The 27,921-nt window shown below is 42.3% G+C and overlaps 1 protein-coding gene across 19 annotated transcripts in view; it reads left to right on the forward strand.

Moving 5' to 3' along the window:
- The first annotated feature begins 3,621 nt into the window (after nucleotides 1-3,621).
- ablim3 (actin binding LIM protein family, member 3) overlaps nucleotides 3,622-27,921 on the forward strand; it is a 49,121-nt gene continuing 24,821 nt past the window's right edge. For 14 of the 19 annotated variants that reach the window (XM_044040175.1, XM_044040177.1, XM_044040182.1 and 11 more), the window contains exons 1-3: nucleotides 3,623-4,073; nucleotides 12,985-13,107; nucleotides 26,080-26,263. In XM_044040175.1, coding sequence (XP_043896110.1) covers nucleotides 4,061-4,073; nucleotides 12,985-13,107; nucleotides 26,080-26,263 — 320 coding nt within the window. In that variant the 5' untranslated portion in view covers nucleotides 3,623-4,060. Of the gene's footprint in view, nucleotides 4,074-12,984; nucleotides 13,108-26,079; nucleotides 26,264-27,921 lie in introns of all 19 variants that reach the window. The other 5 variants (XM_044040176.1, XM_044040179.1, XM_044040181.1 and 2 more) reach the window with 2 other exon arrangements.

Below are 27,921 nucleotides of genomic sequence, written 5' to 3' on the forward strand. Positions count from 1 at the left end.
TGACAAAGTCACCCTGAGCGCCGAACATCAGCCCCTGCACTGCTCTTGTGATCATACAATTGGCTATGCAAGGCTGCAGGACACAGACCATTTATTCTGCACTGCAAAAGTGAGTGTGTGTGTGTGGGTATTAGTCATGTTGTGGGGACCTAAATACTTTCACACAGTCACATGGGGACCACGATAAAGTGCTCATAAGGTAAATTGTTACATTTTAAGGAGAAGACAGGATGAGGTCAGGGTTAGCTCAGTAGTAGTTATGGTTACAGCTTGAGTAAGTCTCCAGGAAATTAATGTAAGTCAATGCAATGTCTTCTGAGGTCATGGAAACCTGTTTGTGTCTCTGTGTGTGTCACAGAAATTGAAGGGAATGTGAGTTTATTGAATGGCAACAGATTACAAATAGACAGACGTGTGTGTGTGTGTGTGTGTTCGGACAAAAGAACTGACAGGATTAGTGAAGAATTGCTGATCAGCGCTACTGATTGTGGACACATGGCCTGAGTGTGACTGACAAACAAAAGGCACATTACCAAAGGGAGAAACACTGACGCGGAGGATTAGACTGTACAGCGTGGCCGTGGCCGTGTGGATCGAGTCTGCAAGAAAACAAGCCTGTGTCAAATGTTGAGAAGTTTCCATCAGGGGGAGAAGGGTGATGTCAACAGCGTGCAGATTTATTCCAGGAATAACACCTCTCAGGAGATGTTTGCCTTTCTTGTTGATTCGGGGGCCCTGGCGCCTTGTGCAGACAGTGACAGCACTGAGTTGACCCGGTGACCTCCTGCCCCACTGCCTTCAGTGAACAGGAAAGTCCGCTTCCTGTTTTTCTGCCCCATCAGTTCTGAGGACAAAAGCACAACACAGGATTGACTCAGGAGGACGACGAGCACCCAGCACACGCCAGGCTCACCGTGCACCTGCCTACACACTGTCACACCCCACACACGCACATACTGTAAAAGCACACCCTGCTCAAGGTGTTTTCCTGTCAATCATTATACACACTGGTAGTAATTGACTCAGCAAACATGTAACAAACATTCTTGCTCTTTTACACCTGGAAACTGATGCTTGTATCACTTTGTAAACCACTTGTCTGTCTTAATGTGACACAAATATTCTCCAGTTACTGTAAGACTTAAGCAGGCATGGATTTGTGGCATCATAGATGACTCTTTAATTAAGTCATTCATGATAAATTCTTCTTTTATTCTGTTTTCTTTTTCTCTGCTGATTATGTGTCAAATCACACAGCAACAAAACAAACTTAATGAACTATCCCTGTAACAGTGCATTTAGACTAATGAGACAATGATGTCTTTGTATGAAACTAATGAAGGACACATCATCTTGTGTCATGCAGCGTGCGTGTCTTATCTAATGTCAAACGTTTTTTACAAGGCTCACGGGGACTGAGTTTAAAACATGTACGACCACTGAGCTCCATTAGCAGGGACGACAGTGCATGGCAGCACAGAGAATATGAGGCGCCTGTCACATCCCGCCATTGTCCTGTTTCCTCCACGCTTCCTCAGGACACACACACAGAGAGAGAGAGAGAGAGAGAAAGTACACACACACACACACACAGCAATTGTGACCATACAGTCGTTATTTCTCAATCACTTTATTGGAGCACATCCAAAAAATACTGAAAACATGTATGTAGTTTTATAATAACATTGTTTTTCAGAAAAAAATGCTTCTACATGTTGAAGTATTTAGTGTGACTTACACTTGAACAATATGACAACCCTGGTGTCATTTAAACCTGGATTAGAAAACTAATGAATGTTATTGGTCAAGACATGCTTGAACATGACATACACATTGAGTTAAATTCATTGACAGTGTGCTAACATATAACACCAACTTTCAGACACATCATTCCAATTCAAATGTCAATGCTCATGAAATTGGAGAGACATAAAAACAACAAAGCCATTGGCCTTTTGTTAACTTTTGTAAACCTAAACTGCTTTAAAGCTTGATTTCACTACAGTACACAGCATGTGTTTGACCATTAGATGGAGATCTTTCCACATCAATATAACAACAGTTGTGCACAGAGTGCAGGACTCATCCTCTGTTTTTCTGCAGGACAGTTGACCTCCCCTCCTCCTTGCAACTCCCCCTGTCAATAATCCACTTAACTCATTTGCTTACACTGATTTTCCAGCAGAGGGCAGTGTTATAGTAGTTTTAGCAACAAGCTCAGCCCAGCTCTGAAAAAGAATATGAAAAACATTTTCATCTTATTTAAAGGTCACATACTATATGATTCTATGTCAGGTATGAAATGCCACTGGCATGACTGAGTCTTAAATTAAGCTAAATTGCCTTAAACATTGTCATTCTCTGTCTCAGCCCTCATCGCGTCTGAGACAAAATGAATTAAGACTGAGACTAATTACTTTTTTGGCAGTGTGATGTAGGCCATAGTGTCCTCAGAGGGTCCACAGCAGCCCACAGTGACGTCGCTAACTCAGGATGAAAGGGGAAAAGGTGGTCAAGTCAGAAAATCAGTGTAATATAGGAAATACAGCGACCTCATTTTCACAATAAAATTGTGTGGGGTTTTTTAATAAATGGCTGATTATGTATGTCCACATTTTTTTGAAGGAACTCCCTTAAATTGTCTGTTTACATGTGTTACCTCTGTCAACACTAACTACTTACCAAAAGCTTTCTTCACTATTTATCTATATATATATCTATATATATCTATATATATATATATATAGAGAGAGAGAGAGAGAGAATAGAACTGTGACAAAAACATTTATGGCCAGGCTTTAAATTGTAACCACCAAATTTATTAAGAGTAATAGATAGTTTTGTCTGTACAATGAGATATAACTTTCAATATTGAGTGTATTATTGTGTGTGTGTGTGAGAGAGAGAGAGAGAAGGTACAGTGTTCCCAATTTGTCACATTTATTTAGGTGTTTTTTCATTTTCATTATTTATTTATTTATTAATCATTTGATTATTAATTCATTATCAACTTATTTTGTAAAGTAGAAAACGGTACTTAATGTAGATCTGGTCTAATGTAGATCTGTTGGGCTTACCTTATTAACCAAAAATAACAACTGAAATAATGATTGCTTTTTAAAAAAATTGCAAACTGGTACTTAAATATTTAATGTGTGACTCGGGGGTCATTAAAATTAAAATGTATTGAGGTGTTTAATCAGTCCAAATAACCTTAACACATATTAAATATACATGTACATACACTGTAGCACATAAATATGCAACATATATGTGCTTGAGGTAAACGTATTGAAGATAAAGACGTGTATTCAACATATATATACAATATATATATACAAATCTTCAACTACAAAATAAAGATTTAAGATTTAAGTAAGATAAACACGATCTAAATATATCTTAGGATTTCTTTGATATGTTCAAATGTTTTGTTTTTTTCCAAACACGCGATTGCCACTTAGTTTCCTCATGCCTGTCTGATGTTTTTATGTTTAAAAAGGTTTACGAGGTTTAATCTGGATTTAAACGCTTCCAGGTGGTTTTATTTTGAAAGCGAGGGCAGCAGGGTGTTTCCTGTGAGTGTGTCGACAGTAGTGCGTGTGTGCGGTGCGCGCGGTGACAGCGGCAGCAGCGAGAGAGAGAGAGAGCGGCAGCGCGGCGGAGCTGGAGCGACAATGTGACGGTGGACTTCGACTGAGCAGCTTTGTGTTGATGTGACTGTTTCTCGACACTCCCACACACCAGCCAACCACAGCAGCGTCATTTGGATTTACATATAACAGAGGATATCCTCGCCTTATTTTATTTTTTTTATTTTTTTATTTTCATTTTATTTCCTCAGACATTGTAAAGCCTCCCTGTGGCTGCGTGCACCTTCTCAGAAATTGACTGGCAAAGGAAGGCGTGAGGCGCACCATCATCCATGCTCTGTGGATATCTCTCCATCCTTATTCCTCACACTCGATAAGGAGCAAAGTGCTCCGTGAAGATCTCCTCCTGCTTTATGGGATTCTTTTTCACGGAGCCGTTTTATTTTGGATAAAACAAATCGGGCATCATGAGTTCCAGCGGTAAGTCCATTCTTGTGCGCTTTGAAGCGCAGGTATACACATTGGTGAGAGCAGAGAGAAACTATAACTATAGAACAATGGAAGCTCGTGTCACATCAACCAGGAAAGATTGCAACTCACTATGTAGCAGGAAGCATGAATTCAACAGTGTCACATCTGAAAGATATTAAATTAAAGAGTCAGAAAATATTTTTTTTCTTCCTCTTTTAACAAATGTGTGCTGCTGTTCTGTGAATCATGAATGCCAATCTGTTTGTGCAGCAGATTTAGAGAGGATAGACGAGCTAAGTATATCTGGAGGTCAATGTAACCCAGAGTTCAGGTGAGAGAGACAGATTTCTGGAATTCCTCATCCACTAACAGCTGCTGCTCGGACCCTCCAAATGTCTCTTTCGCCCTTGCATTGCTTCTCTTTTACTCTTCCTCGCTCCCTTTTCATCCTCGTCAACACTACTAGTAGTAGAAGTTGTAGTTTGACCTCTCCTGGGAGGTCACCCGGGCTTTCAGCTGTTGCCTCTTCATTAAAGTCCACCTGTCTTCTGGTGGAGTTTAGCTGTGTTTAACGCCGGCAGCAGCACAAGACACGTTGAGTCTGACAGCCGGAGGGTTTCTGTCATACTTATCCTAGACTGGCCTAGAGGACTGCACTGATGCTGAGCTGACCTTGTATCAGCTGACTGTGACCCTGATCCTCTGTCAGCTGAATCAGGACTTTCCCCCTGCAGGCACGGCTGCCTCAGCTGTGAGTGCGCTCATGAAAATGCCTTCACTTTGTTGTGTTTACAGGTTCTCACTAGTTGAGTCAGAGGTTTACTTTTTTAAAGAACTTTCCCCTCACCACCACCACCCTTGTCCCTAGAGCTGTCAGGACCAGTTGGAGTTGATGTGCCCCAGGTTCTGTCGGAAGTGATGGTGTCAGGTGCTTTTATCCTCCCTCCGCTGTCCTCCATGTCTATACATGAGTGAACTGGCTGTTACTGCATCATTCATAATATAGCGTGTCACTGGGTGGCACTACATTATTCATCCTAGTGCTCTTAACTCTCTGGCACCGAGCCTTGCCTGACTGCCAGTGTCTGTGCCGTGCGTGCCGGGGAGTGGCATTTGCAGCTCCTCGACTCCTCCTGAGAGAATGAGTAGAATTCTTTTGTTAAGCTTCAAAATGCTTTTCTCAGCTGACACACAGTGAAGGAGGAGGAGGAGGAGTCATGTAGTCCTCATGTGGCGACTAGAGTGCACACACACACACACACCCATGTGATTTAGAAGCATGTGCTCAAACAGGAATCCATACACACCAGCAACGCACGTCAACCTGTGTGTTACCATTGACATGTGAAACTGTAACTGTGTGCGTGTGTGTGTGTGTGTGTGTGTATAACAGCAGTCAGATGGTGGGGTGACATGTGTCTACACTGTGGCTTGAGGCTACACAGCTGGAGAAAGAACATCTCCTCTCCTCTTATTTCCAGTCAGGCGCTCTTATAGTCTGGACATGAATGGGCTGCAGTGTGTGCACTGTTTTCCGCTGCATTGGCTCTAATAGACCAGAGGCCATCAACACACACACACACACAGGGTAATTACAGACAGCTCTGAGTGTCTCTCTTTATCTTTTGGACCTTCTGTCCTTCATGGTCACAGAGATTCCACTGTGTGTCTGTGGCTGTGCCTGACCAGACTCTTGGTCTCTCATGGCTATGATTTGAAATACTGACACATGTGATAATCCCATCACAGTAAAGATGCAATTTTACAAAAGTTGGCATCGCTGATAAATCAGAGGCCTTACATGATATGGTGTACGCACAGTATACGTGTGACTTAGGGGAGCGATAAAACACATGTTGATCAATATAGCGATCATTGAGCTCAGGGGCCTGAAGGGAACTGCAGAGCCATAGATCACAGGCAGCTCTGCCACGTCTCTCCTTGCTCCTCATCACTGTACAGCACAGAGTTCTCAAGTGTCATGGAGAAATTGAATGCAGTGAGCTCCGGATGTTTAAAAGTTCTTTCATGAAGAAATTCATTCAAAAACATTTGAAATTATTTCGGCTTCTCAAATGATCCACTACCACAGCGGATCATTTGCCTTTTGTCTTCACATTCTCCTTAACAACATCCTTGAATCTTCTCTGTAGTCTTCCTCTTTTCCTCCTGCCTGGCATCATTTGTCCAATATAATCACTATCCCATCTCCACCTTGCCTCTCTTACTCTAATCTCAGCATCTTCAGCTATGCCACCTCCAGCTCCGCCTCCTGCCTCTTAGACAGTGGTGTCATAGCTGGTCCCACTACCGTCTTCCGTCTAGATCTTTCCTTTAATTTTTGCACACAAAAACAATTCACAAACAATTTAAATCAATCAATATAATAATCAGTTTTGAGAAGTACCCTGCCACACAGGTTAGCACCCTTGCCTTTGCAACAAGACCGCGTTCGAGCTCCGGTTGCCCCTGTCTGCATGGGGTTTGCATGTTCTTTCTGTGTGCCTGGGTTTTCTCCAGGTTCTCCGCCTTCCTCCCACAGTCCAATAACATGTTAGGTAAACACTCTAAATTGACCATAGGAAGGTTGCTTGTAGGGTTGGGCGATATGGACCAAAACTGTTATTGCGATACTTTTTGTTCGAATGGCGATATGCGATATTATAACGATATTTTGATCAAAACGGGTTAGCTCGCTAGCTCACCGGTTGGCCGCTCAGCTGACAGCTGAGAGCTGAAACCCGGAGACAGGAGACCAGAAACCCGGAGACCAGAGCCTCGGTGACGGACACGATCGCCCAGCCCTAGTTGTTTGTCTCTATATGTGTGGCCCTGTGATGGACTGACGATCTGTCAAGGGTGTACCCCGCCTATTGCCCTGTCAGCTGAGACCCTTGTGTGGAGGATAAAGTGGTAGAAAATGGATCAAACCACTCAAACTAACCGACTCCATACAGAAAGGCCCTCGTTCGGATGCATTCATTCCTGGGTCTTTTTGCTGTGAGGCAACAGTGCTAGCCACTACCCCGCCGTGTGTCCCACACAGCATTTTAAATGTCTCAAATCCCATAATGTGTATATGACACTCTCAGTCACCTCTTTCCATCACACTCTGGCTCTTCTTATGTTTGTCTGTTCCGATGTGTTGGGAAGTGTAGATTTATTGTCAGGACCTTGTGATAAATGTCGTCACGTCAGTGAAACACCCTTGGCATGTACCATCAGATGCTTTCTTTTCAGGTGGTTGAAACGTATCTAGTATAACCTCCAAACAAGTCCAGACCATCATCTGACTGATGACTTTGCTGATAGAGAAACATCTGATTTCCCATAGCTGAGCCACTGACACACAATTAAGGCCAGGGCCACCACGCCTCGGCTGTTGGGCAGTCAATAACTGTCCACGGCCCTTGTCACAGCGGTGTGTGAGTGGCACCCTTGGTCCTTGTCAGCATGACTTTACAGCCGATTCAGCATGAGCGATCACAGTAATTGGCTAAGCGTCAGCTAATCAAAGAAGGCTGACAACAACAGGGTCCTTCCCATTTCCCATCTTCCCCAACATTGTCAAAGTGGAAGTTCCTGTGCTATCACTGTTTTGTGGGTGAGTGACAAGAATAGGTCTTTAGATTTACTTTTTTTACATGAGGAATACAGACTACCGCCACCTGCTGGTAAGGAAAACAAACAGATTATTAAAAAGTTAAAAGCTATTAGACATATCACATAAATTAACCATTGTTCGTTGGCTGAGGGTCCATCAAGACATCTGAAAACTAAGTGGCCCCATAAAGACATCACAAAATAACCAGTGTTATTTGGCTGAGGGCCCCCCATAAAAATTCAAGATCAGAAAGAATAACATAGTTGTGAAGATATTAGTGCAGAGGCTTCTTCTTGAGGGCCCCCTGGGCCCCTGGGTCATTCTGTAATCCTTCCTTGGACACATGCCAATCTAAGGCAGCTTTGCATTTGGTCGCCTCTCTGTGCCAGCGGCCAAACTTCAGGGTGGTGTGTCTGTCCGGGCTTCCTGTACCGCTGTCCTTTTTTTGGCACCATCTCTCTCTCCACCATACATCAAGCTCATGTCGAACTGTTTGTCAGATACGCTCCACACAAAAGAGATCCTTTCATAAAGACATGTGAGATCATTTTGGGCAATCTGCAAATCCTTTTTGACAACTTGTTTTGAGGGTGTACGAAAACGTTTGTCACTCTTCTTGCTTTTGTTCTATAATGAGGTTAAAATACAATTTGACCAGCAATGGTTAATGACCAGCAACCTGCAGAACTAATCCTATTAGCTGAGCTGTACTTTATTTATAGAGCTGTTGGGCGAAAATGTAGCACACTAAGCTAAGATAGTAAACATAGTAAACATGTTTACATAGTGAGGATGTTACTATGTTGATATTAGCATCTATTAAAATGTTCTGGAGCTGTGTCAATAAAAAAGTAGAAAAATATGTTAAATCAATGTTTTTTTAAGATTGCACCGATATTTTGGTGGCAATAGAAATCTGATTCTGACTTATTATAGACTATAAGACTGATAACAGGTGACTCTAAGAGGGCAATAACAGTTTCACTGGCTTCACTGGTTGTGGATGTTTGTTTTTCCAGTTTTTCAGAAATAATCGACTACAATGATGAGGGTCGACAGGGGAGGGGCAGCTCTTTTGCTGCTCTTCTGTCTAATCTGGTGAACAGTCCAGTCCAGGGCCAAGCACCATTTATCACTTCCCCTTCCTCACACTAGTGTTTAATAACACAGAATGCAAAAGTAGAAGACAAGGATGCACCAATGCTGGCATGCACAGATACATGTTAATGTATTGTGTGTGTTTACAGAGCACTAAGTGACTAAGATCATATTCAGTTACATTTTTGTTGGCACTGAAATAAGTCAGTATGTCATTCAATTTTAAAATGAGCTGAATAAACTGAAGGCATCGTCCATCATGTATTTGAAGGTTGTATCCTCGAGGTTGCTGTCGACATGACCTTGGCTTCTGGGAGGACTGAGCGATCGTTGAGACTGTCAGTGGCAATCTGACCCTTCTCTCTTGCCATACGGTGTCAGTGTGTTTGTGATACCACCGGACACTACCATCACTCTGATGAATGTTCCCCTCCAAGGCCCTGACAAAGATGAAGGGAGATAAAGAGAGGGAGAGGGGCAATGCATGGAGAGAACTGCTCTTTGGGTTTGTTAGGTGTACAGGCGTTTCAGCTTCTTGAGTTTATGTGAACATTGTTCACATAAGGTTTCTTAGCTTGGCTGATATTGTGCTGTGCACTTTTACATTTAGTATACAGAAGCCAAGTGCTCCAATAACACTTAGTTAAGGTTGGGAAGAATCACAAAGATAACGTTGCCATTACCCCATCTTATGGGCTTTTGTTGCAACCCTGGTCACTGATGGCACTGATGTCTTTATCCAATACAACCACCAACTAGTGAAACTAGTGAACTTGCTGCCTGTAATGATTGTTACATCATTATTTCATTGGCGTTACACGGTAAATGGGAAAGCTGTTTAAACTTGCATTGAAATAATGGCTTGAGTCTTTCATCATCCGTAATTTGCAGATATAGCTCGAGTTTATAAAAACTCGGCAGCAGTTTCCATGAGTTGTTTGATGTAGAGGCAGTGCAACCACAGAATAATGCTAGCAGTCATGAATGAGATGTGCTTGTGTCAAAAACCTAAAGTGCTAAACTGAGCAGAACTTGTATTTAAAACCACTTGGATGTTGTCACACCTTCGTAATGTTCTTCTGCCTGAAAACGTCAACATCAGGCAGAAGCAAATGAGTTGCTTTATTGCTTATATTTTAAACCTAGTTTAGGCCTGAGGTCTGTCCACAGGAGATGCCAACATTTGGAAAAGTTGGAAAACAACCCATTTTACCTATTATGATTCATCCACATGGCCTTTTCATTGCTCCTCTTTGAGCCTGTGTCTCCCTTGTCACACCCAATTTCCCAGCATCTCTTGTGACTGAGCTCCCAGCATGTTCTCCCTCTGGGTTGTTAGATCAGGGGCAAAAATAGCAGCAGCCTATTCATCCCTGGAGGCCCTTTTGGCCTCTCTGACCCTGGCCCTGTTCTCATCACCTGTCTGCTCCAGGCTGTGTTCTCCCAGGGCTTCCGTCACTGATTTGGAATCAGTGGTTTACACTCAACACCTCAGCATGAGAGAGGATAGAGGGTTGTTCTCAAGGTCTGTTGTGGGTTTAGAGAGCTCGGATGCTTTTAATGAGGATGACCACACAGACACAATTGGAGTTATGTAATGCTTTAGCTTCTGAGCTGATTGAGAACCTGGATCCAATACTTAGTTGCAGCTTTTTGTCACGTACATTCAACCAGTTAGATAAACATCTCATCAACTAACCCAAGGGCTAGATTTGACAAATTGTACGATTCAAATTGATCTTCTGTTTATTCCAATCTTCATCATTATTTTAATGTTGTATAATATTATTTTGTATTTTGGTCAACCATGGCCAAGTGGAAAGGGAACTTGGCTTGTCCCCATCTGAGCAAGGCAGGGACAATCCAATGTATGATAATGTGTCCAATGTACTCGACTATTGTCGATCCCAAGCATGGATAAATTAGTGGGTTGTGTCAGGAAGATCATCTGCTCTGGCAAGTCCTAGACAGAGAGAAGCCTGAAAGCAAAAAAGAAGAAAAAAACAGTCTCTTCCTTTCTGTCATACTGTGCTGAAAGTATCTAAGTATCTACGTTATGGAGAAAGAACTTCACCTCTGCTTTGAAGCAATTGAATCAAGTGTTAATATTTGTCTCAGTTTTTTTTATCCCAAATTCAATTGTGTCAAGCTGGCTTGTGAGAGCAGAGGATGTTATACTTTGCCTCAGGTTTGTTTTAGTCCACATTAATAAGGTCAGCATTGTAAATGGAATGTAAGTTTTCAGTCAGTGGCTTTGAGACTTGCTTGCTTTGCATTAGTTCCTGTATGTGGTTCACACCTGATGGGATTTTACCATCAAAAAGACCTCCTTCCTTTGCCTGGTCTCACACATGTATCCAGAAACACACATTGCAGGGAGTGTCCTGAGTGGAACCAGTGGCTGGGCACTTATCAGGCAGGCCAGTGTGTCCCAGCGGTGCTGCCAGCATTGTAAGTGAAACAATGACTGAACAGAGACTTGCATGTGGGAGATTGGGAGTAGGAATTAATCATGCATATTTCCATTGCCCACAGTTCTGTCTTGTACAGGAAAGTAAACAACTCGTGCATACATTTTCTATCGCCCCATGGATGTTTACCCTCTAACAGCCTACACCATGCAAGTACTGCAGTCAAACGCAGCAGCGTATGCTGCTTATGGTGTGGTGTAAGTTTTTCATGTCGCATTACTCAAATAATTTATATTTACTTGCATTTCTGTGTTGGCACATTGGAAGAATCAGTCAACACGGATTGGCTTTCACCACAAGGCAACATGTGATGTTTTACTCTAGAGTTAAACATTTGGACTCTAGCAAGTCAGTCAGTCATCATCTACTGCTTTATCCTCCACCAGAGGGTCGCGGGGGGTGTTGCGCCAATCTCAGCTACATCAGGCGATAGGTGGGGTACAGTTCGCCAGTCCATCCCAGGGCCACACGCACACACACACAACCACACTCAGACCTATGGTCAATTTTAGGGTGTCCAATTTACCTAATCCCCACATTGTGGGATTAGGTAAATTAGGACTGTGGGAGGAAGCCGGAGAACCCGGAGAGAACCCATGCACACACATGCAAACTCCATGCAGAAAGGCCCTTGTACCAACCGGGGCAGTGTAGAGTGAAAATGTATGTCATGTAAAAGCTATGTGGACATTTCCTCACTTGCTAAAGATCAACATCTTTACTGTGACTTTGAGACCTGGTGATAACATATTCTAATGGCCTCCTAATGTAGCCATGGGTAAGAACCTGTTTTACTGACCACGTGAAATCAATGAAATATAGGTGTTGTAGCTAATGAACAGTGGAGTAAGACACCATGATGCAGCAGTATGCGTGTGTGTGTGTGTGTGTGTGTGTGTGTGCATGTGTGTGTATGTTTGAGTCAGCTCAAATGAGCGTGTGAAAAAAAGGAAAAAGTGAGAGAGAAAGACTGGCGCTAATCCAGCTTCCATACTGTAGGTGTCAGACCTCACAGCGTCAAGACAAGTGATGACACAGCCACATGCTGAGTTGATTGTGTGAGCTGCACACAGTCTACAGTGAAGTCGATCGCTGCATACATCTGTGGAACATCGGAGTGTGAAAAGCAGCGTTATGATGAAATACATTCTGTTTAAGGGAATGGTGTGTTTTCTGTGGTTGGGGACACTCATTCTCTGCTGACATCTTATCTGGGTCACATCTATGTTATAAATAGTGCCAATGTAATTGTATTGCAATATGCTTTTGTTCCATACGCAATCTGAATATTATATGTTGATTTTTATAGCAGTAAGTGGGGGTTAAAGTTCCTTCAACTATTGTCTAAAGTACAACTAAACCCCTCAGGCTTTGGACTTCAGTTACAAAGCTCATTTTTCTCGGCTTTAACATAAGCTGTAAACATTCTCATACTTAGTATGGTTCTGCCAACAGCAGGGATATATCACTTTATGGCACTTTTTTTGAGGTGACAGTTATGTATAAAAATGGCAAATGAAGACGTTAACACAGCAAAGCAGCTTAAGTCGTCACCAGACACTAACCAGTCCTTAGCCTTTATTTGTGACACATACAATAAAAAATACAAATAGGGCAGCAGAATACTAACCTCTGACCTTCTGTGTAAATCAGTCACTGTATGTATTGCTTTGTAAGTAAGTGGTACTTTGGTTGAACGTTGTAATCGATAATTAAACATGTCTGTGTCTTTTGTCTCATCATTAAGGCTCAGCGGTCGGTGAGCGGAGCTCTGGGCCTATCCGGTGCCAACGATGTCGGGACGCCTGCAAAGGAGAGGTCGTACGAGTACAAGACACCCACTTTCACGTCAAGTGTTTCACCTGCACCGGTAGGACATAGAAACTTGATCCCAAACAACACAGCACTGCAAGTGTTAGAGCAGACAAACAGCTGTGGTGATCAGACAAACAGGTGTTGTCTTGCAAAGGCCCCTCAGGCCTGGGAGGCCCTGGTCATAAACGCTGAACCCAGGCCTCATGTGGGAGAACACAAACTGGAGTTCTATCTTTGTCACATTTTAGGCTTCCTACACCACACACACACACAGTGACAGATACACTCTGTGAGTCCTCATTCATCTGCCTCCTAGTGTACATGCTGAGTGCTACTATTAGCCCACAGTGAGGATTGGAAAGGATCAGAGGTGCGTAGCAGGAGTCTCCTGCTACGGTAGCTTATTACATCCCTGACAGCTTGCAGGGGATTTTCACTCTGGGTTGTATATGCTATGGTTTAATGAGACTGTTACAACCAGCTTTGCATTTCTTCAGGTGACCTGCAGTAGACACAGTGGTGACATAATTGCACACCCCCTCATCGTAGGAATAGTATCTGTGTGACACTGGGGAATACATGTCTAGTCAAGAAACGGTCAAACTCTTGCTTTAAAGGTATTTAATATTTCCAGAGGATTATGGGCAGAAGTTTAACATACCACTCTGTGTCTTTTAAATGTGTGTTGGCTTTAAAATAGAAATGATTTGGTTTACGGGGGAAGTTGACGCTTTTGTTGATGATGACGTCCTTTCTGATATAGTTCCCTGACATGTGTGAGAAAGGGTGAGATGAGTTGCAGATTTTAGGAGAAACTTCTCTGATAAATGACTCGGGGCCATTTCAACCACTGGGCTAAGGTGTAAAGTTGGTGACATTTGCAGAGTTGAGTGCAGGTCTATAAGGGGTTAATAACAGTCAAGTATCTGTGAGGAAGTGCCGTTGATCTTTCTGCTGTGCAGCCTGGAGCAAGTGTTTCAGTCATGAGTTACTTTTAAGTTATTTACAGATGACAGAAAAAGCATCATGTGCATGCAACAGCTACCTTCCAATAATGGTAGAATTGTTCCCAGTGAATGGTATTTTTGTTTAAAATGCACATTTTTACTGGAGTTAAAGCTATGACTTATAACTTGCGGCTGAGATTTTTAGTGTGACGTACTTTGCTCTTACTGTTTCTCTTAGCCACGGGACGCAGTTTCCGGAGAAATGTCATGGCTCAATTTACACCACAAAGAATAAACAAGGATTGAGATTTGTGTTTTAAACGCTATGCATCATGTGCCGCTCTGCTTTTTATGGCACAACACAGCAACTCTGAGGAAAAGTTTCTGCTTCCTTACTAATACACGCTAACACATAGAAGGACTAGGGACACGAAAGCTGTCTGTTAAATAGACAGGTACAGGAACAAAGTTCTGTTTGTATATTATATATATATACATATATATATATATATATATATATATATAGTAGTATATAGTCACGTGACATCTTTAGCAGGTGTTGTTGCTGGAGATGAAGCTGAGAGAGTTGTGTTTGTTGTTGTGTATGACCTGCACTGATGGTCAGCACAAAGCTGCTGCTCCACAGTGGACCAAGTCACAGAAAGCTATTCAGCAGAGGGTTGTTGTTGTTGTTTTTGTTGTTGTTGTTGTTGTTGTTACTACATGTTTACTACATGTGACTATCTCACACACACACACACACACAAGCTTTTATTGCACTCTACTATGAGCGTGCGCATCCATACATGTATGCAAGCTTGCTGTGTGAGTTGTGAGGGGTTGCTGTGGTAACGGTGTGAGGGGGCACCCGGGCCCTGGTTGGTGGATATTCTCAGCATCTCTGTGGTGCTATTAACCAATGGGACGGATGTATTTTGTACCCTGGAGAAAAAGGGGTTGAGCACAGGAAGCGGGCAGAGAGGAGAAGAAGAGGGGGGATGGGGGGTGCTGTTTGTCACCTAAACATTACATCATCACTTGACTGTAATACCAGTCTGACTCCCGTCTTCCTCCACCTCTCAGTCGGCACGCACAGCAATGTTAAAGTAATTGGAAACTGTCACCGATGAGCATCATGGTAAATACAGCTTTCAGACCCCCCACCCCTCGCATCTTCCAGAGAGCTCTCCTCATCCCATGAGGCAATGGGGCACTATTGTGCGGCCAGGCTCTGCCACATCCCAACCCATAATACTCTTTGCGCTCCTGCATGGGCCTCTGCACAGCCAGCAGTTTTCTGTAGCTTGTATTGTTTGGTGTATAAACCCAATGTCACTCACGAACATGTTGCTTTTCAACTTACTTAACTCCATCTACTCTACTCTCAACACCATTTTCCTCGGTTTCTATTGTCTGCTTATCATCAGTTCCCTTGTCTACCTTCAGTGCTGAATGAAATGGCATGGCATGGAACTTTAATTTATTTTATTTCTCTCCCTGTTGCTTTTCTCTGTTTCTCCTCTCTTGCAATCCCGCCTCTCTATTTCCTGGTGACAGTCACCCAAGCATGAAATCAATTTCTCATCGTGGGACAGGATGACATTGGCATGCAGGGAGTGCCATTTGAAGGCTTATGGCCAAAATGTATCATACAATTGAACCAGAGCGACAATCTGCCGTCTGACGCCTGATCTGTGGGACGTGTTTATGAAGTCTGTGATTGAGATGTGTCTCAGCACATGATTCCATTCTTTGCTGGTCAGTGTTTTTTTTTCCCCAGAGGATCAACACCAAAATCAATGTCTCCTGAGGTTATTGACCTTGACGAATGATACCGACTCTGCCACAGTTGATTCATTTCCACTAAAAGAGGCATGACGTAAAGTCTCAGTTATTTCCTCTTCCTTCATTTCTGTTGCTTTTTCCCAAAAGGGCTGACTCTGCCCCACAGACGAGATCATGATCACTCAGCCTTAAACAGGGACGCACTCAGAGAGAGAGAGACTTTGTGTGCACATTCACTTAACATGTAGAAGTACGTACATCCGTCCGTCCATCCATCCATCCCATCCACACTTTCTCAAGCCGCATTTCCTTCCGGATGTCACATTATCATAATCCCTCTCTCATGCATTAGTCAGGAGACGAACAGATCACTCATCATGTGCATTTAACCTCCCCATTTGAACCCATTATACAGCAGCTGATCATTGCTGCACGATCAACTTGAGAGAAAGAAGCCGTCTCACAGCTTGATGCATCAACTCCAGACACAGACTGGCTGCGGGGGTGAATACCGTGGATTATGTAGATCCCATAGCCCTTCTGAGTGAAGTAGTGTATGGGCAGTGTGGCGTTGTATTACCAGCAGACAGACTGACTCGCACATACTGACCTAATGACATAGTGACCACATTTACTCCGCCTCTGAAGCATAATTGGCACTCGTAGATTCCAGCAGTAGCAGTGAGGTCTATCAGTGGCACAAGCACAAAACCTCACTTCAGCTTTTCCTCTTCAAGTCAGCGCACACATGCAAAAACACAAGCAGAGACAGAAGCAAACACAGGCACGTTTGCACAGAAGCTTCTATTTTTTTATTGTCAGAGATTTCCGTCAAACATTTCTAAAGGGAGCTGCAGATGTACACATGGCAGGTCAAATAAATAAATGACTGCTCTTCTAATACTCTGTTTTGAGTCGGGTTTTCTCACCAGACCTCTTTGCAGCATCTTTGTCTCTTTCTCTGTGGACCTGTTTCAGTCAGTCCAGCCTCCCTTTGGATGCCATTAGCCCCCATCACTCAACCTCAGTGTTAATAACATCAACCCACTGCACTGTACAGCTGCTCCCAGATGGAAGTAAAGGGAGGCAGAAGACAAATAGTGTGAGGAATAAAGAGAAGAGGAACGAAAGAAAAAGAGGTGAAACAGTTGGAAAGACACAGCACAGGAAAAAAAGTGGGGGGTTACAGGGAAGGGGAGCTTCCTGTAGCTATGGCAACGGCTGGTACGCTGGTCCAATCACCACGCCAGTGCCTGGTTGCTAGGGAGAGATTCCGGCAGAGAGAGAGAGAGAGAGAGAGAAAGGAGCAGGGCAGTGGCGCCTTTTACCCGATAACTCTCCGGGATCCAGGATAGATGACAAGGATTATTCCTCCGCTTGTCTCGCTCAAGCGTTCCTGTCCTGAGGGATTTTCACACACAGACATACCCTGCCTATTGTCTTTATGTGTAAGCGTGCCGTAGTGAGTTTAAACCACTTATGTGTGCATGTGTCTGGCTCAGTGAAGCAGTGACTTCTGAGTGATAAAGAGGGCCATTAAGTGACAGAAAAAAAGCACACATACACACACATAACAGGTACAAATCAACATAAGGCCCCGTGTCTAGCAGGTTGGTTTTTCACTGTGTTTTTATGATCTCATACACGCCCCGTTTCCACCTCAACTGAGTCTCTTATCAGCCCTGAGAGGGTTAAAAGCTGAAGGCCTCAGCAACAGGACTTTTCTGCTGGTACAAAGGGACTCCACTGGGCAACCATCTGTCTCCATCAGCTACCACAGCAAAGTGCTAGGGGATCCCTACACATGGGCACTATTTCTCCCTGCTTTAACCTTTAGCTGCCTCTCACTCTCACACACACACACACATACACTCTCTCTCTCTCGCTCTCTCTCCCTATCCTAATAACCTTTACCACAACCACATCCTCTTATGTCATCACTTCTTTATGTCCTATTTTTCTTTTTGTATAGTTATGATATGGTATGATATGATATGATATGATATGGTGTGGTATGGTATGGTATGATATGATATGATATGGTATGGTATGATATGGTATGGTATGGTATGGTATGATATGATATGGTATGGTATCATATGGTATGGTATCATATGGTATGGTATGATATGGTTTGGCTAAATCCATAATGCCTACAGGCTGAATTGCAGTAAGTTCATATGCAACAAATATGCTAAACTAAACTGATAAGATGATAAAAAAGTGCCTTTGTGAGCATCCTCTCAGGCACTGTGCCGAAGGACAGCTCCACAGGGCTTTGGACTGGAAGACTTTTGTTCGGCTCCTCTTCCTGCCTGTTTGACTGTGTCTTCTCTCACCATGTGATTTGGCACAACTTGAGAAAACACATTATTTACTCTTGGAGTGTTTCTTCCTGTCAAAGGGGCTCAAATCCGGGGGTCACAGGGGGGAGTGCAGAGGAGCAGGGGCCCCATGTTGGTAGCACAGATGTGGGGGTGAATAGGTGAGTACCTCCCCTGCTGGAACTTGTCCCTGCCTTGCTACATACAAGCTCCTCTGCTAATAAACATGTCGCTGCCTCTGCTAACTTGAAAAGAAGCCTTGAGAATTAGCATAATGTCGACAGCGGCACTAAAACAATTAGAGTAGGCAGCAGAGCTATGTTGATGTACTGTACAAAGCATGTTCATTCACTTATTAGCACATTACTAAGACCCTACAGTAACATAATGAGCTGGGGGAGAGAGGGGATGCTCAGGAAAAATGGAAGGTTACAAGAAGGTGCAGTTTGTGATGGTGAGAAAAGAAGGTGCAAACTGAGATAAAGGCCACAAAGATTTGGAAGCAGCCCTCAAACAAGAAGACGAAGAAAGAGAAGGGGAGGAGAGGACGGGGGTGTCGGGACTACTTTGGGGTTCCGGCCTGGGCCGACTTTGAGATGGGAATTTTAATTGCGTCTGTTGGCTGCAGATAAATAGCCAATCATGCAGACCCCCTGTGTGTGTCTAATAAGTGCTGTTCTAATGACCACAGCTGCAGGCTCCGGCTTACACACCAGCGTCGAAGCACTAGCACCAGAATCTCTAGATGTTAACTTCCTGCTTTGACAAAAAAAAAAAAGCAATATGAAGGAGAGAAGCAGCATCTCTCTGCTTCTCTCATTACTGTGGCATTCAGCGCCAGATCATTGCAAATAAGTGAAATGTGTAGTTTAGTCTCGCAAAGCTGATTATGTTTAGTTTAGGAAGATAATTGATGGTAATTCTCCATTAAATGAAACACATTTCACATACAAACAAAGCTTTAATTAACAAAGTAAATGTACGTGAGTGTGATTTGTGTTTGCTTTCCCACGAATAGCTGCAGTGTCAATCCCTAAAGGCCAATCACGGGACAGTGAAACAGACCAGACTGGCTCTACATCAACTGAATTGGGCTGTTGTTTTTATGGGTGGGTGTCTGCATCATGTGGTGCTGGTCGTGCAGTAACCACTTGACTTTTTTATCAGAGCCAAGCTAAACCACATCTTTGCAGCAGCAGCAGCAGCAGCGGAGACAACAGGCTCTGACACAGCTCCACCCACTGTGCTGGCAGCTCCACCCACTGTGCTGTATACGTTTGAAGGCTCGCTCGATGGGTTTGGGCTGAAACTGCTGAGAGTGGAGGGTGTGACTGTAAGTGGGCTGTAAAAAGTGAAGGCTCCTTAATCAAGGTTTAAAGGATGAAAATGGAAAGTCACATTTATCTTTGGGTCCATAAATCTTCCCGTTATCAAGGAGAAATGTTGGTTCTTTTTAGGACACATCCATTAAGTTTAACATTGACTTTATAATAATTCAGTTTAATGCAAATCATTTGGACTTATGCACTACAAAATATCATGATAATTTTGTTCTTGATTGTGTTTAATCATTAATCTTGATTTTTTTTTTTGCATTTTTGACCATATAACAAATTTGAAGCAACTCTTACCGCTATATCTTGATTGGGAATCTAAATAATGCAAAGAAAGTTACTTAATGAACTTGACCTTTTATGTTTATTGAATAATTTAAGTGTATTAAGCTTTAGGTAACACAATGTATACTTTGGATGTATGAAATCAGGACTTTTCGGCTTTAATACGGAGCTCCCCCTACAGTTTTGGAGTAAATATTTTTACAACACCACTGTAAACCATCCATCCATCTTCTACCACTTCATCGTCCATGCCTGTCAGAAAAAGCCGGTCTTAGGTTTACTCGTGTTTGTGTGTGTGGCCCCTTGTTCGCTCAGACGGTCGTCCTCCGACAACAGTTTTCTCTGCTTCTTTTTCACTAACTCTCTCTCAACATCTTAAGTAAAACTATCACTACCTTGGTCTTATAGGCTGTACCTCAGTAGGATGTATGTGTGTGTATAGTGCCATTAAGCAATTTGTGTTTCTCATAAGAATCGAGACTTCGCGGAATCTCCTGATAATGACGATTCCAGGTCGGCGGCCCCGATCTTGCAAGGCGAGTGGAGACAGCCCCCGATCTGCCTGCAGCAAGTCATTTAATCACCATTCTAAATTCTAAAAAAACATAGGTCCACTTTGCAGGAGTTGGAATTCGGTTTCCTTCTCTGTTTCATGGAGGTTGTGTTTCAGGGTTGCACAGATAAAGGAACCAGGCTGCAGAATCGACAAAAGTATTTCTCACTGAGCCATTGATCCCCAGTCTTTTCCCTGAAGTCGCCGTGTATTCCAGGTGCTTTTGTTGGATTATTGTGACATAACGTTCATCAGCTGTTCACAGAAGTTGGACACTGACAGACTCTCCCTCCGTCTTTCTCTGTGAGCGAGCAGCTCTGACACACGTGGAAACATGGGGAAAAAAAACTGAAAACTTGAGATTGATTATTTGTAATTATCTCGTTAACACCGGCAGCCCTAACTTTCAGGACCAAAGTGGAACACTATTGTTTTTTAGATCTTGATAATGCTTTTTTTCTAGTCTTAAGTAGTTTTTCTCATTCCATTAACATTCTATTAAATGAATATAGTCCAGGGTTTCACTCACTGTGCGTGTTCATGTCAGAGCAATTGTGCTCACTTTTCAGCTTTTAGTTTTTATCCTTTCTTTCATTCGTTTGTTATATACAGTCTGTGACTGGGATTTGTGGGTTCCACCGACATCATTTCTTTTTAAGTGACTTCACAGTCCGTCTCAAACACAGTCTCGTCCCTGAGAACATTTAGTATTTACAGGCAACAGTTGAAACACAACACCACTACTACCACATCTTTCATACCGGGACCTGGCTGTCTCTAGGGCAACTGTGGAAGGTTTATGTCTCCTATGGCAACTGAGGAAGGGGGACGTCCCTTTGCAATGCATCCAGCCAATCATACAGTCAAAAGAAAACAGTGTGATTAGCTGGAACAGGTGAACCATCCTGCCAGACCGTCCAATCCAGCCTGAGCAGGTCCAGTCGGCCGGCTGTGATTTGGTCAGGCATTACTATGCTAATGAAGTGCATTAGCTGATTGAGCTGAATCAAGTCAGGTAAAAATCTGTGTGGGTACAGACTGACAAAACTCAAATCAACAATAGATAATAAAAAAATATTTCAATGCAATTTTACTGAGGCACCATCTCAAGATTCAAGATTCCTTTTCCATGGTGAAGAGATGGGAAGATGTGGAAATGTTTACTCTTCCATTTTACTTTCCATGAAGGCATCACGTAGCCTGTGATTTGGGTTTTTGGTCATGGCCATCAGTCAGTTTGGTTTCAACTGCACTTTTTGAAGCTCTGTGACATTGTAAAGCAGATCTGGAAATGTGGTTGGCATATGTGCACACACACACACACACACACACACAGGCATGCACTCACAACATGTTTTATATATAACCTATTTTAATTTAGTCCCATTTCCTTCCTTCACATTCCTCCCTACGTTTCTGCAGCTGCCTCACGTCACGCCAATGACCTTTCAAAATGATAAAGATCCATCATCATATCTGGCCATACACACACTGTCTCATTTCATCATCCAATCTCTGCAAACGCACGGTGCCATCTCATCGGGATGGATTTATGTGTCTATCATCCTCCTGTGGGAGCTGATATTGTTTTGTTTTTAAGTGAGGGCCCATTGATCTTTTATTATGCCATTAAGTCAATATGCTCCTCTCATAAACAGCGTGAGATTAAATGAACTCCTTTGAAGGGTTTATGTGTGTGTGTGTGTGTCTTTGAACTCTCAGCCTGTCAGTGAATACTGAAAACTGCTGGAACCTGTGCAGCCTGTGGTTCTAGTCTGACCATATAATGACAGTATGCAGCCATTTATTAGCAGTATCGTTCACTTTTAATGTCAGGTTCGTTGAAACTTAGGCTAGGTTGAGCTTTATCATTTGCAATATGGAAAATATTCTTTGGCCCTTCAAGAAAAAAAGACAAAAGGGAAAAATGACATTTTTAGGCCACAACTGTTCAGTTTAACACCGAGTGAATCGCAGACGACACGTTTGCACAAGTGCAGTTTGCATTACTGGAATAATGTGACGGTTTGTGCAGTTAGAAACTTTCCATGGGTTCTGAAAGCTGTTCTGAAAACCAACATGGTTATTACGGTAATTTCACTCAGGCTGTTGAAGGACGCCAGAGAATCTGTCTTTGTCACCAGAGAGGAGAGAGTTGGAAAAACATGTGTACATAGTTTCTAGTTTTTTTGTTTTGGCACATTGACACAAAGACTCAAACAAATGTTTTTTTACTGTTACAATTTCAGATTTAACACGCACATTCAGGTGTTCATTTGCATTTTTCTAAATACAACTTTGTTTTTCTTAATTTTAAATTATTAATACACTATTTTTACATGCAGTAAATTGTAATTAACTGCCGGATATTGAAAGATATTCCTCAGGAACTTGGGCAAAAGACATTTTTTTCAGGTATTTGAATTTTGCTCGGCCGTGGGAGGTCTCAGTGATGCATCAATGCGTATGACGAAATCACGTTGGCCCTCCCGGAGCCCATTGTAATGAATTGTAGGGTCCAAAATTTGAAAAAAAGAATCTCAACATATAAGTCTATGAGGGCGCCTAGGGCAATTTTCAATCTGACTGAAATTGCCCCAAGGGGGGCGAGGCTACAGGTTTTTTGGGGGGTACAGTGAAACTCAGGATGCTGAACGTCACAGTTCAGGCTGCTGATTGGACAATATTATTTAGACTTTCTCTCTGTTTCTCGCCTACTATGACCCGCCCTCCCCTGGTTAAAGGGTTAAGTCAAGTCAACTTTATTTCTAGAGCACCTTTAAAAACAATCAAGCTTGACCAAAGTGCTTTAAAGAGTTAAAGGCAGTAAAGGCAAATCAACATAAACACATAAAATCAATTAAAACACAAAAGTAAAACAGTAAAAGAGTAACATAATGAAATAGTAAAAAGGTCAAATCTAAATAGAAGTGCGAAGGAGAAGAGGTGGGTTTTAAAATTCTTCAATGGTGGGGGCAGACTTCATTTCCATGGTAACCTCATGATTACCAGTTTTTACAGCATTTTTACTTGCTGCCATATCATTAGTAACTGCTGTTTTCAATTGTCTACTGAAAACACAACGTTCCTTACTAATACACTGGATTATGTTTCATGAACCAGTTGTGTTACTTTTATCAAAGTTATGGTGTTAAAATGGCTTTTGCCACTTCTGTTGTAAATAAGGAAATGATGATGATGATATAATTGTTTTCTGGTTATGAATGTGGTTTGGTTAAGGCACAAAAAGGCCAGGTTCGGCTGAGGGAAAGGCCATGTCATAGCATCAATGTCCTCTCCATGAAAACACATCTGGTGTCATTTCCTCATTAACACAGAAATACACAATAAATCTTCCAACATTTGTTGTCGAACTGGTCTCGATATGTGGTCTGCTGCTTGTCGGCTTTGTTTTGCTATGTCTTGTCTTGTTAAATGCCAGAACTACACCCTCTATACTTCACATGTTTGTGACTTAAGTTAAGTCAAAAACACAATGCAATGTAACTGTAACGTGTGCAGTTGTGTTGGAATGTAATTTTTGCGAAATATAAGTCTGGGAAATGAATTGATATTTAATTCAAGTCATCTATAGTTACATATTATGTCTGGTCTCTTGTCTTCACTATGGTTCCAGTATACATGCTAAACTAAGCTAACCAGCTGTTGGATGAAATGAAGACACATGTTTCCCTTGTGACAGCACTGGTCAGCTGGTGCATCATTACAATCTGATGTGTTACTGTACATGGTAGTTGTAGGTTACATGATAATCACTGTAGCTGTTTAATTACAGTGCCGGTGTCACTGCAGCGCTGTAATCACTGCGCCAACACATCAAAGTGCCAAGTGCAGCAGCAGCCGCAGTTTACTTTCTCTTGTTTCTGGTACAGATATCATCAGTTGCTTTAAGTTCGTCCTAAACAAATGTGGCTGTTTATGTCGGGGGCGGGCAATTAGTTTTCCCAAGGGGCCACATGAGACAGAAAATGTGCAATTATGCTCAATATTAATTTAATCTCTTTATCAAAAAGCAGAAAATGTTATAATTATGACAAGCTGCAACTGGTAAGAACAAAGGTCACGATTATACAATAGAAAATGTGTATGCCATTTTTTCAATGCAGATTGAATACAAATTGAAATCCTTAAACACGGCAACCTGTTCCTCACAAACTAAACACACAGCTTTGTTCTTTAGCATGAGCTAACATCTTAGAGGAGCGTCATGTATCTTCTTAAATTGAGAAAACAAGTTTGCGCCAAAATAAAAGCGTGCGCTAATGTTAACTTTTTCACATTTATTTTCTAATTTCCAATAAATCTTACCTGGGGCTGGTCAGGAGTGGCCAAATGGCTGGATGTGGCCACTTTATTAGGTACACATGTTCAAGTGCCTGTTACTGCAAATCAGTTATAAATAATCAGCCAGTAACATGACAGAAACTCATTTAGGTCACCAAACCGTTAGTGACACCACCTACAAGAATCTGAACTTCCAATGTGAAGCCTTGAGATTTGGGATTTGGCCAGCGAATATGTCACTACATTAAAGGCATTTTGATCATTTAAAAAAGTGTCCTGGAGTTTTTCTTTTGACTTAGTTTGGCTCGTGCCATGTTAAGGTTTTCCAAACGGAAATTGACATGAAAACCAAATGTCAGTCACACTGGTGTCCACTCATATGTGCGGTATTTAATCTTTTCCTCTAAATGAGAACTTAATATACACATTTGACATGATGGTCTTTTGAAGAAGATATCCTCATCTGGCAAGCTGGAAGATTGTGTCTACTTTTTATTGACGATCTGTGGTTCAAACCAAGCGTCAGAAAGGATGTGACATGGTTGTTGGAGCAAGATGAGCTGAGACTTTTACATTACATTACATTACATGTCATTTAGCAGACGCTTTTATCCAAAGCGACTTACAAAAGTGCATTTAAACATTATATTATTATTATTATATATTGTCATGTCATGTTGAGGCCAGAGGTCAGTTACAACCGAAGTATGCACAACATGTCAAACCTTAAACCAGATGGGCTTCAGTAGCAGAAGACCACACCAGGTGCCACTTTATAAATTGTCATGTGTACCTAATAAAGTGACCTTAGCGAGTGTGTGTGTGTGTGTTTACATATATGATAATTTGCATCTGTTTCAAACGGTGTATGACCTTCATCCGTGCTGTTTACGTCTGTGTGCCGAAGGTTTAATAACTGCCGACTCTTCCTGTGTGTAACCGCAGAGACGAGGTCGGAACCAGAGAGCAGTGACCACACTGTCCACTGATCCGTGAAAACGCCTCTTAGCTATACTGTTACACTCAGTGGAATTCACTCACAGTTGCACAGCAAAGTGCTGGAGCCCACATTAGGATACGATATAGAGACACACAAATGTCTTCCTTATTGGTGTGTGATGTGTGTGTCCATGATGCTCTGGTGACGCTGAGGACATGTGGGGTCTCCTCACACTGTTTAGCACAAAATGACTTTTCCAGTCATTATGTCATTATATTCTCATCAGAGCAAATTGTGTCACCACTGTCTGGAGCTGAACAACGTCCCCGGCAGCTTTAGAAGAAGAGTGAAGACATGAACATAAACGCACACACGCAGATAAGAGTGAGGGAGTTAGAAACACAAGTGTTTTGAGATTATTCACTGAATCGTAATTTTGGAGTGCATGTAAAAAAATTTTTTTATCATTTATGACACCCACAGGTTATTCAATATGCGTCAGTGTTTTCCGTGTCCTAATCTCTGGCTTTCTTTCCCCTGTGTTCTCTCCACAGTGTGTAACTGTGATCTTGCACAATCTGGCTTCTTCCATAAGAAGGGCGAGTACATCTGCACGGCAGACTACCAGCGTCTGTACGGCACACGCTGCGACCGCTGTGACAGCTTCATCACAGGGGAGGTGGTCTCTGCTCTGGGACGCACGTACCATCCCAAGTGCTTTGTCTGCAGCGTTTGCAGGTACACGCACACGCACACACACACACACACACACACACTCTGGCATAGCATTCATACTGAGACAGTCGTAGACATAATGCATCCCTTGTCCCTTACCTTAACCTTAACCATCACAACTCAATGCCTAACCCTAACCCTTAACTTAAACCTAACCCAAAACGCAATTCTAACTCTAACCCTAAAACCAGGTCTTAACCCACAAAAGGCCCCTAAAAGAGGGCCAGACAAAACGTCCTCACTTTCTATGGTTTATAAGGTTGTTTGGTCCACAAAGGGATACACTTACACTGCATTGACTTCCATTCATTTTGACAGCCTAAAAAAGGTATTATTCCTCACCTTAACAATATCCAATTAATACTTAACACTAACCTTAACCTAATCACAATTCAAATCTTAGCCCTAAACTTAACCAGTTCTTCACAAATTAGGTTCTGCCTCATCAGGACCAAAAACCTGGTCCTAATTAAAAAAATCTGTCTCCTGTGAAAAGTCTGTAGCTGACTTTGCTCGGACTTTGCAGACAAAAGCCAGATGTTAGAAGGTGTTATGGTGTTTTGACCAGTGGAAAAGGAGCTGCAGTATCTACTGTGTGTATTGTATATGCTCTCGGGCAGAATCATTTAGGGAAAATATCTAATTGTGATTTTTCTCACTGATATTGTTAGTGTGAGTTGAGTTGCAACACAACTTTTTGAGTAAAGTTTCAGTTCAATATTCACTGTAATGCAACATTAACTATATTCTCTATATTCCACTAAAATGATGAAAACACCATGTATGAGTTACATTTTTTGAATTTTCATAGAAAAGGTGTCAAACATCGACCCCAATCAATGACATGTGACATGCACATGTGGCCGAGGCACAGCTGCCAGTGAGGTGATAGAATATACAGACTATTTCATATTATAGTCACAATAAGACGTTCTTGCTTAGCGTTTAAAATACATTTGTCCATGTTATTTACAATTTATTTCTGCCTTTTTTCTGCATCGTATATATATGTTTATTGTGAATTGTACATCATTCGATAATAAACAAGCACTTTTACTTTGAAATTCTGTGAAATGTCATTATGAATATCTTTCTCAGCTCACATTTTCTAACCTGAGTTAGAGCAATCAAAAATAGAAGAATTCAATTGCAGCAATTTACTAATTCAACTGCAATTAGCTGTTTAGCTGTTTCCATATCCGTTTCTTCACCAGTGTTGTTTTGTACTGTGAGGGAGTATGAAAGTCACAGTTCATCATTGGCCTGTTAGAGAACAGTCCGTCGTTTTGCTCAGTTCAGACACGATTCCAAGATAAGACAGCTGACCTTGTGTTTCACGCTGTGTGATTCAGCAGAAGTAGGCCGTCCCTCCTCTGACCTCATCAGCACTAATGTTAAGCAGCTCCTGAATGAACCAAGAGTCTGTATCCCCATGGGTCGTCTTTCTATTTCATCATTTCACTTCCCTTGTTGTTACCTCTTGGTCTTTCATGTTTCATTAAAGTTGTTTTGTCCTCGTACATGTATGTGTGGTATGTGGGGACACCTGTCTCTCTTCATGTCTGTTTTGTTGTGTTTTGAGGGTTTGTTGTGTCATAGGAATGATCTTTCCGTCCCTCCCTGCAGGAGAGTAGAGGTATTTGTCTGTCGTCATGTACCTG

Source organism: Solea senegalensis, linkage group LG12 (genome assembly GCF_019176455.1).
Source record: "Solea senegalensis isolate Sse05_10M linkage group LG12, IFAPA_SoseM_1, whole genome shotgun sequence".
In the NCBI taxonomy this organism is placed as follows: domain Eukaryota; kingdom Metazoa; phylum Chordata; class Actinopteri; order Pleuronectiformes; family Soleidae; genus Solea; species Solea senegalensis.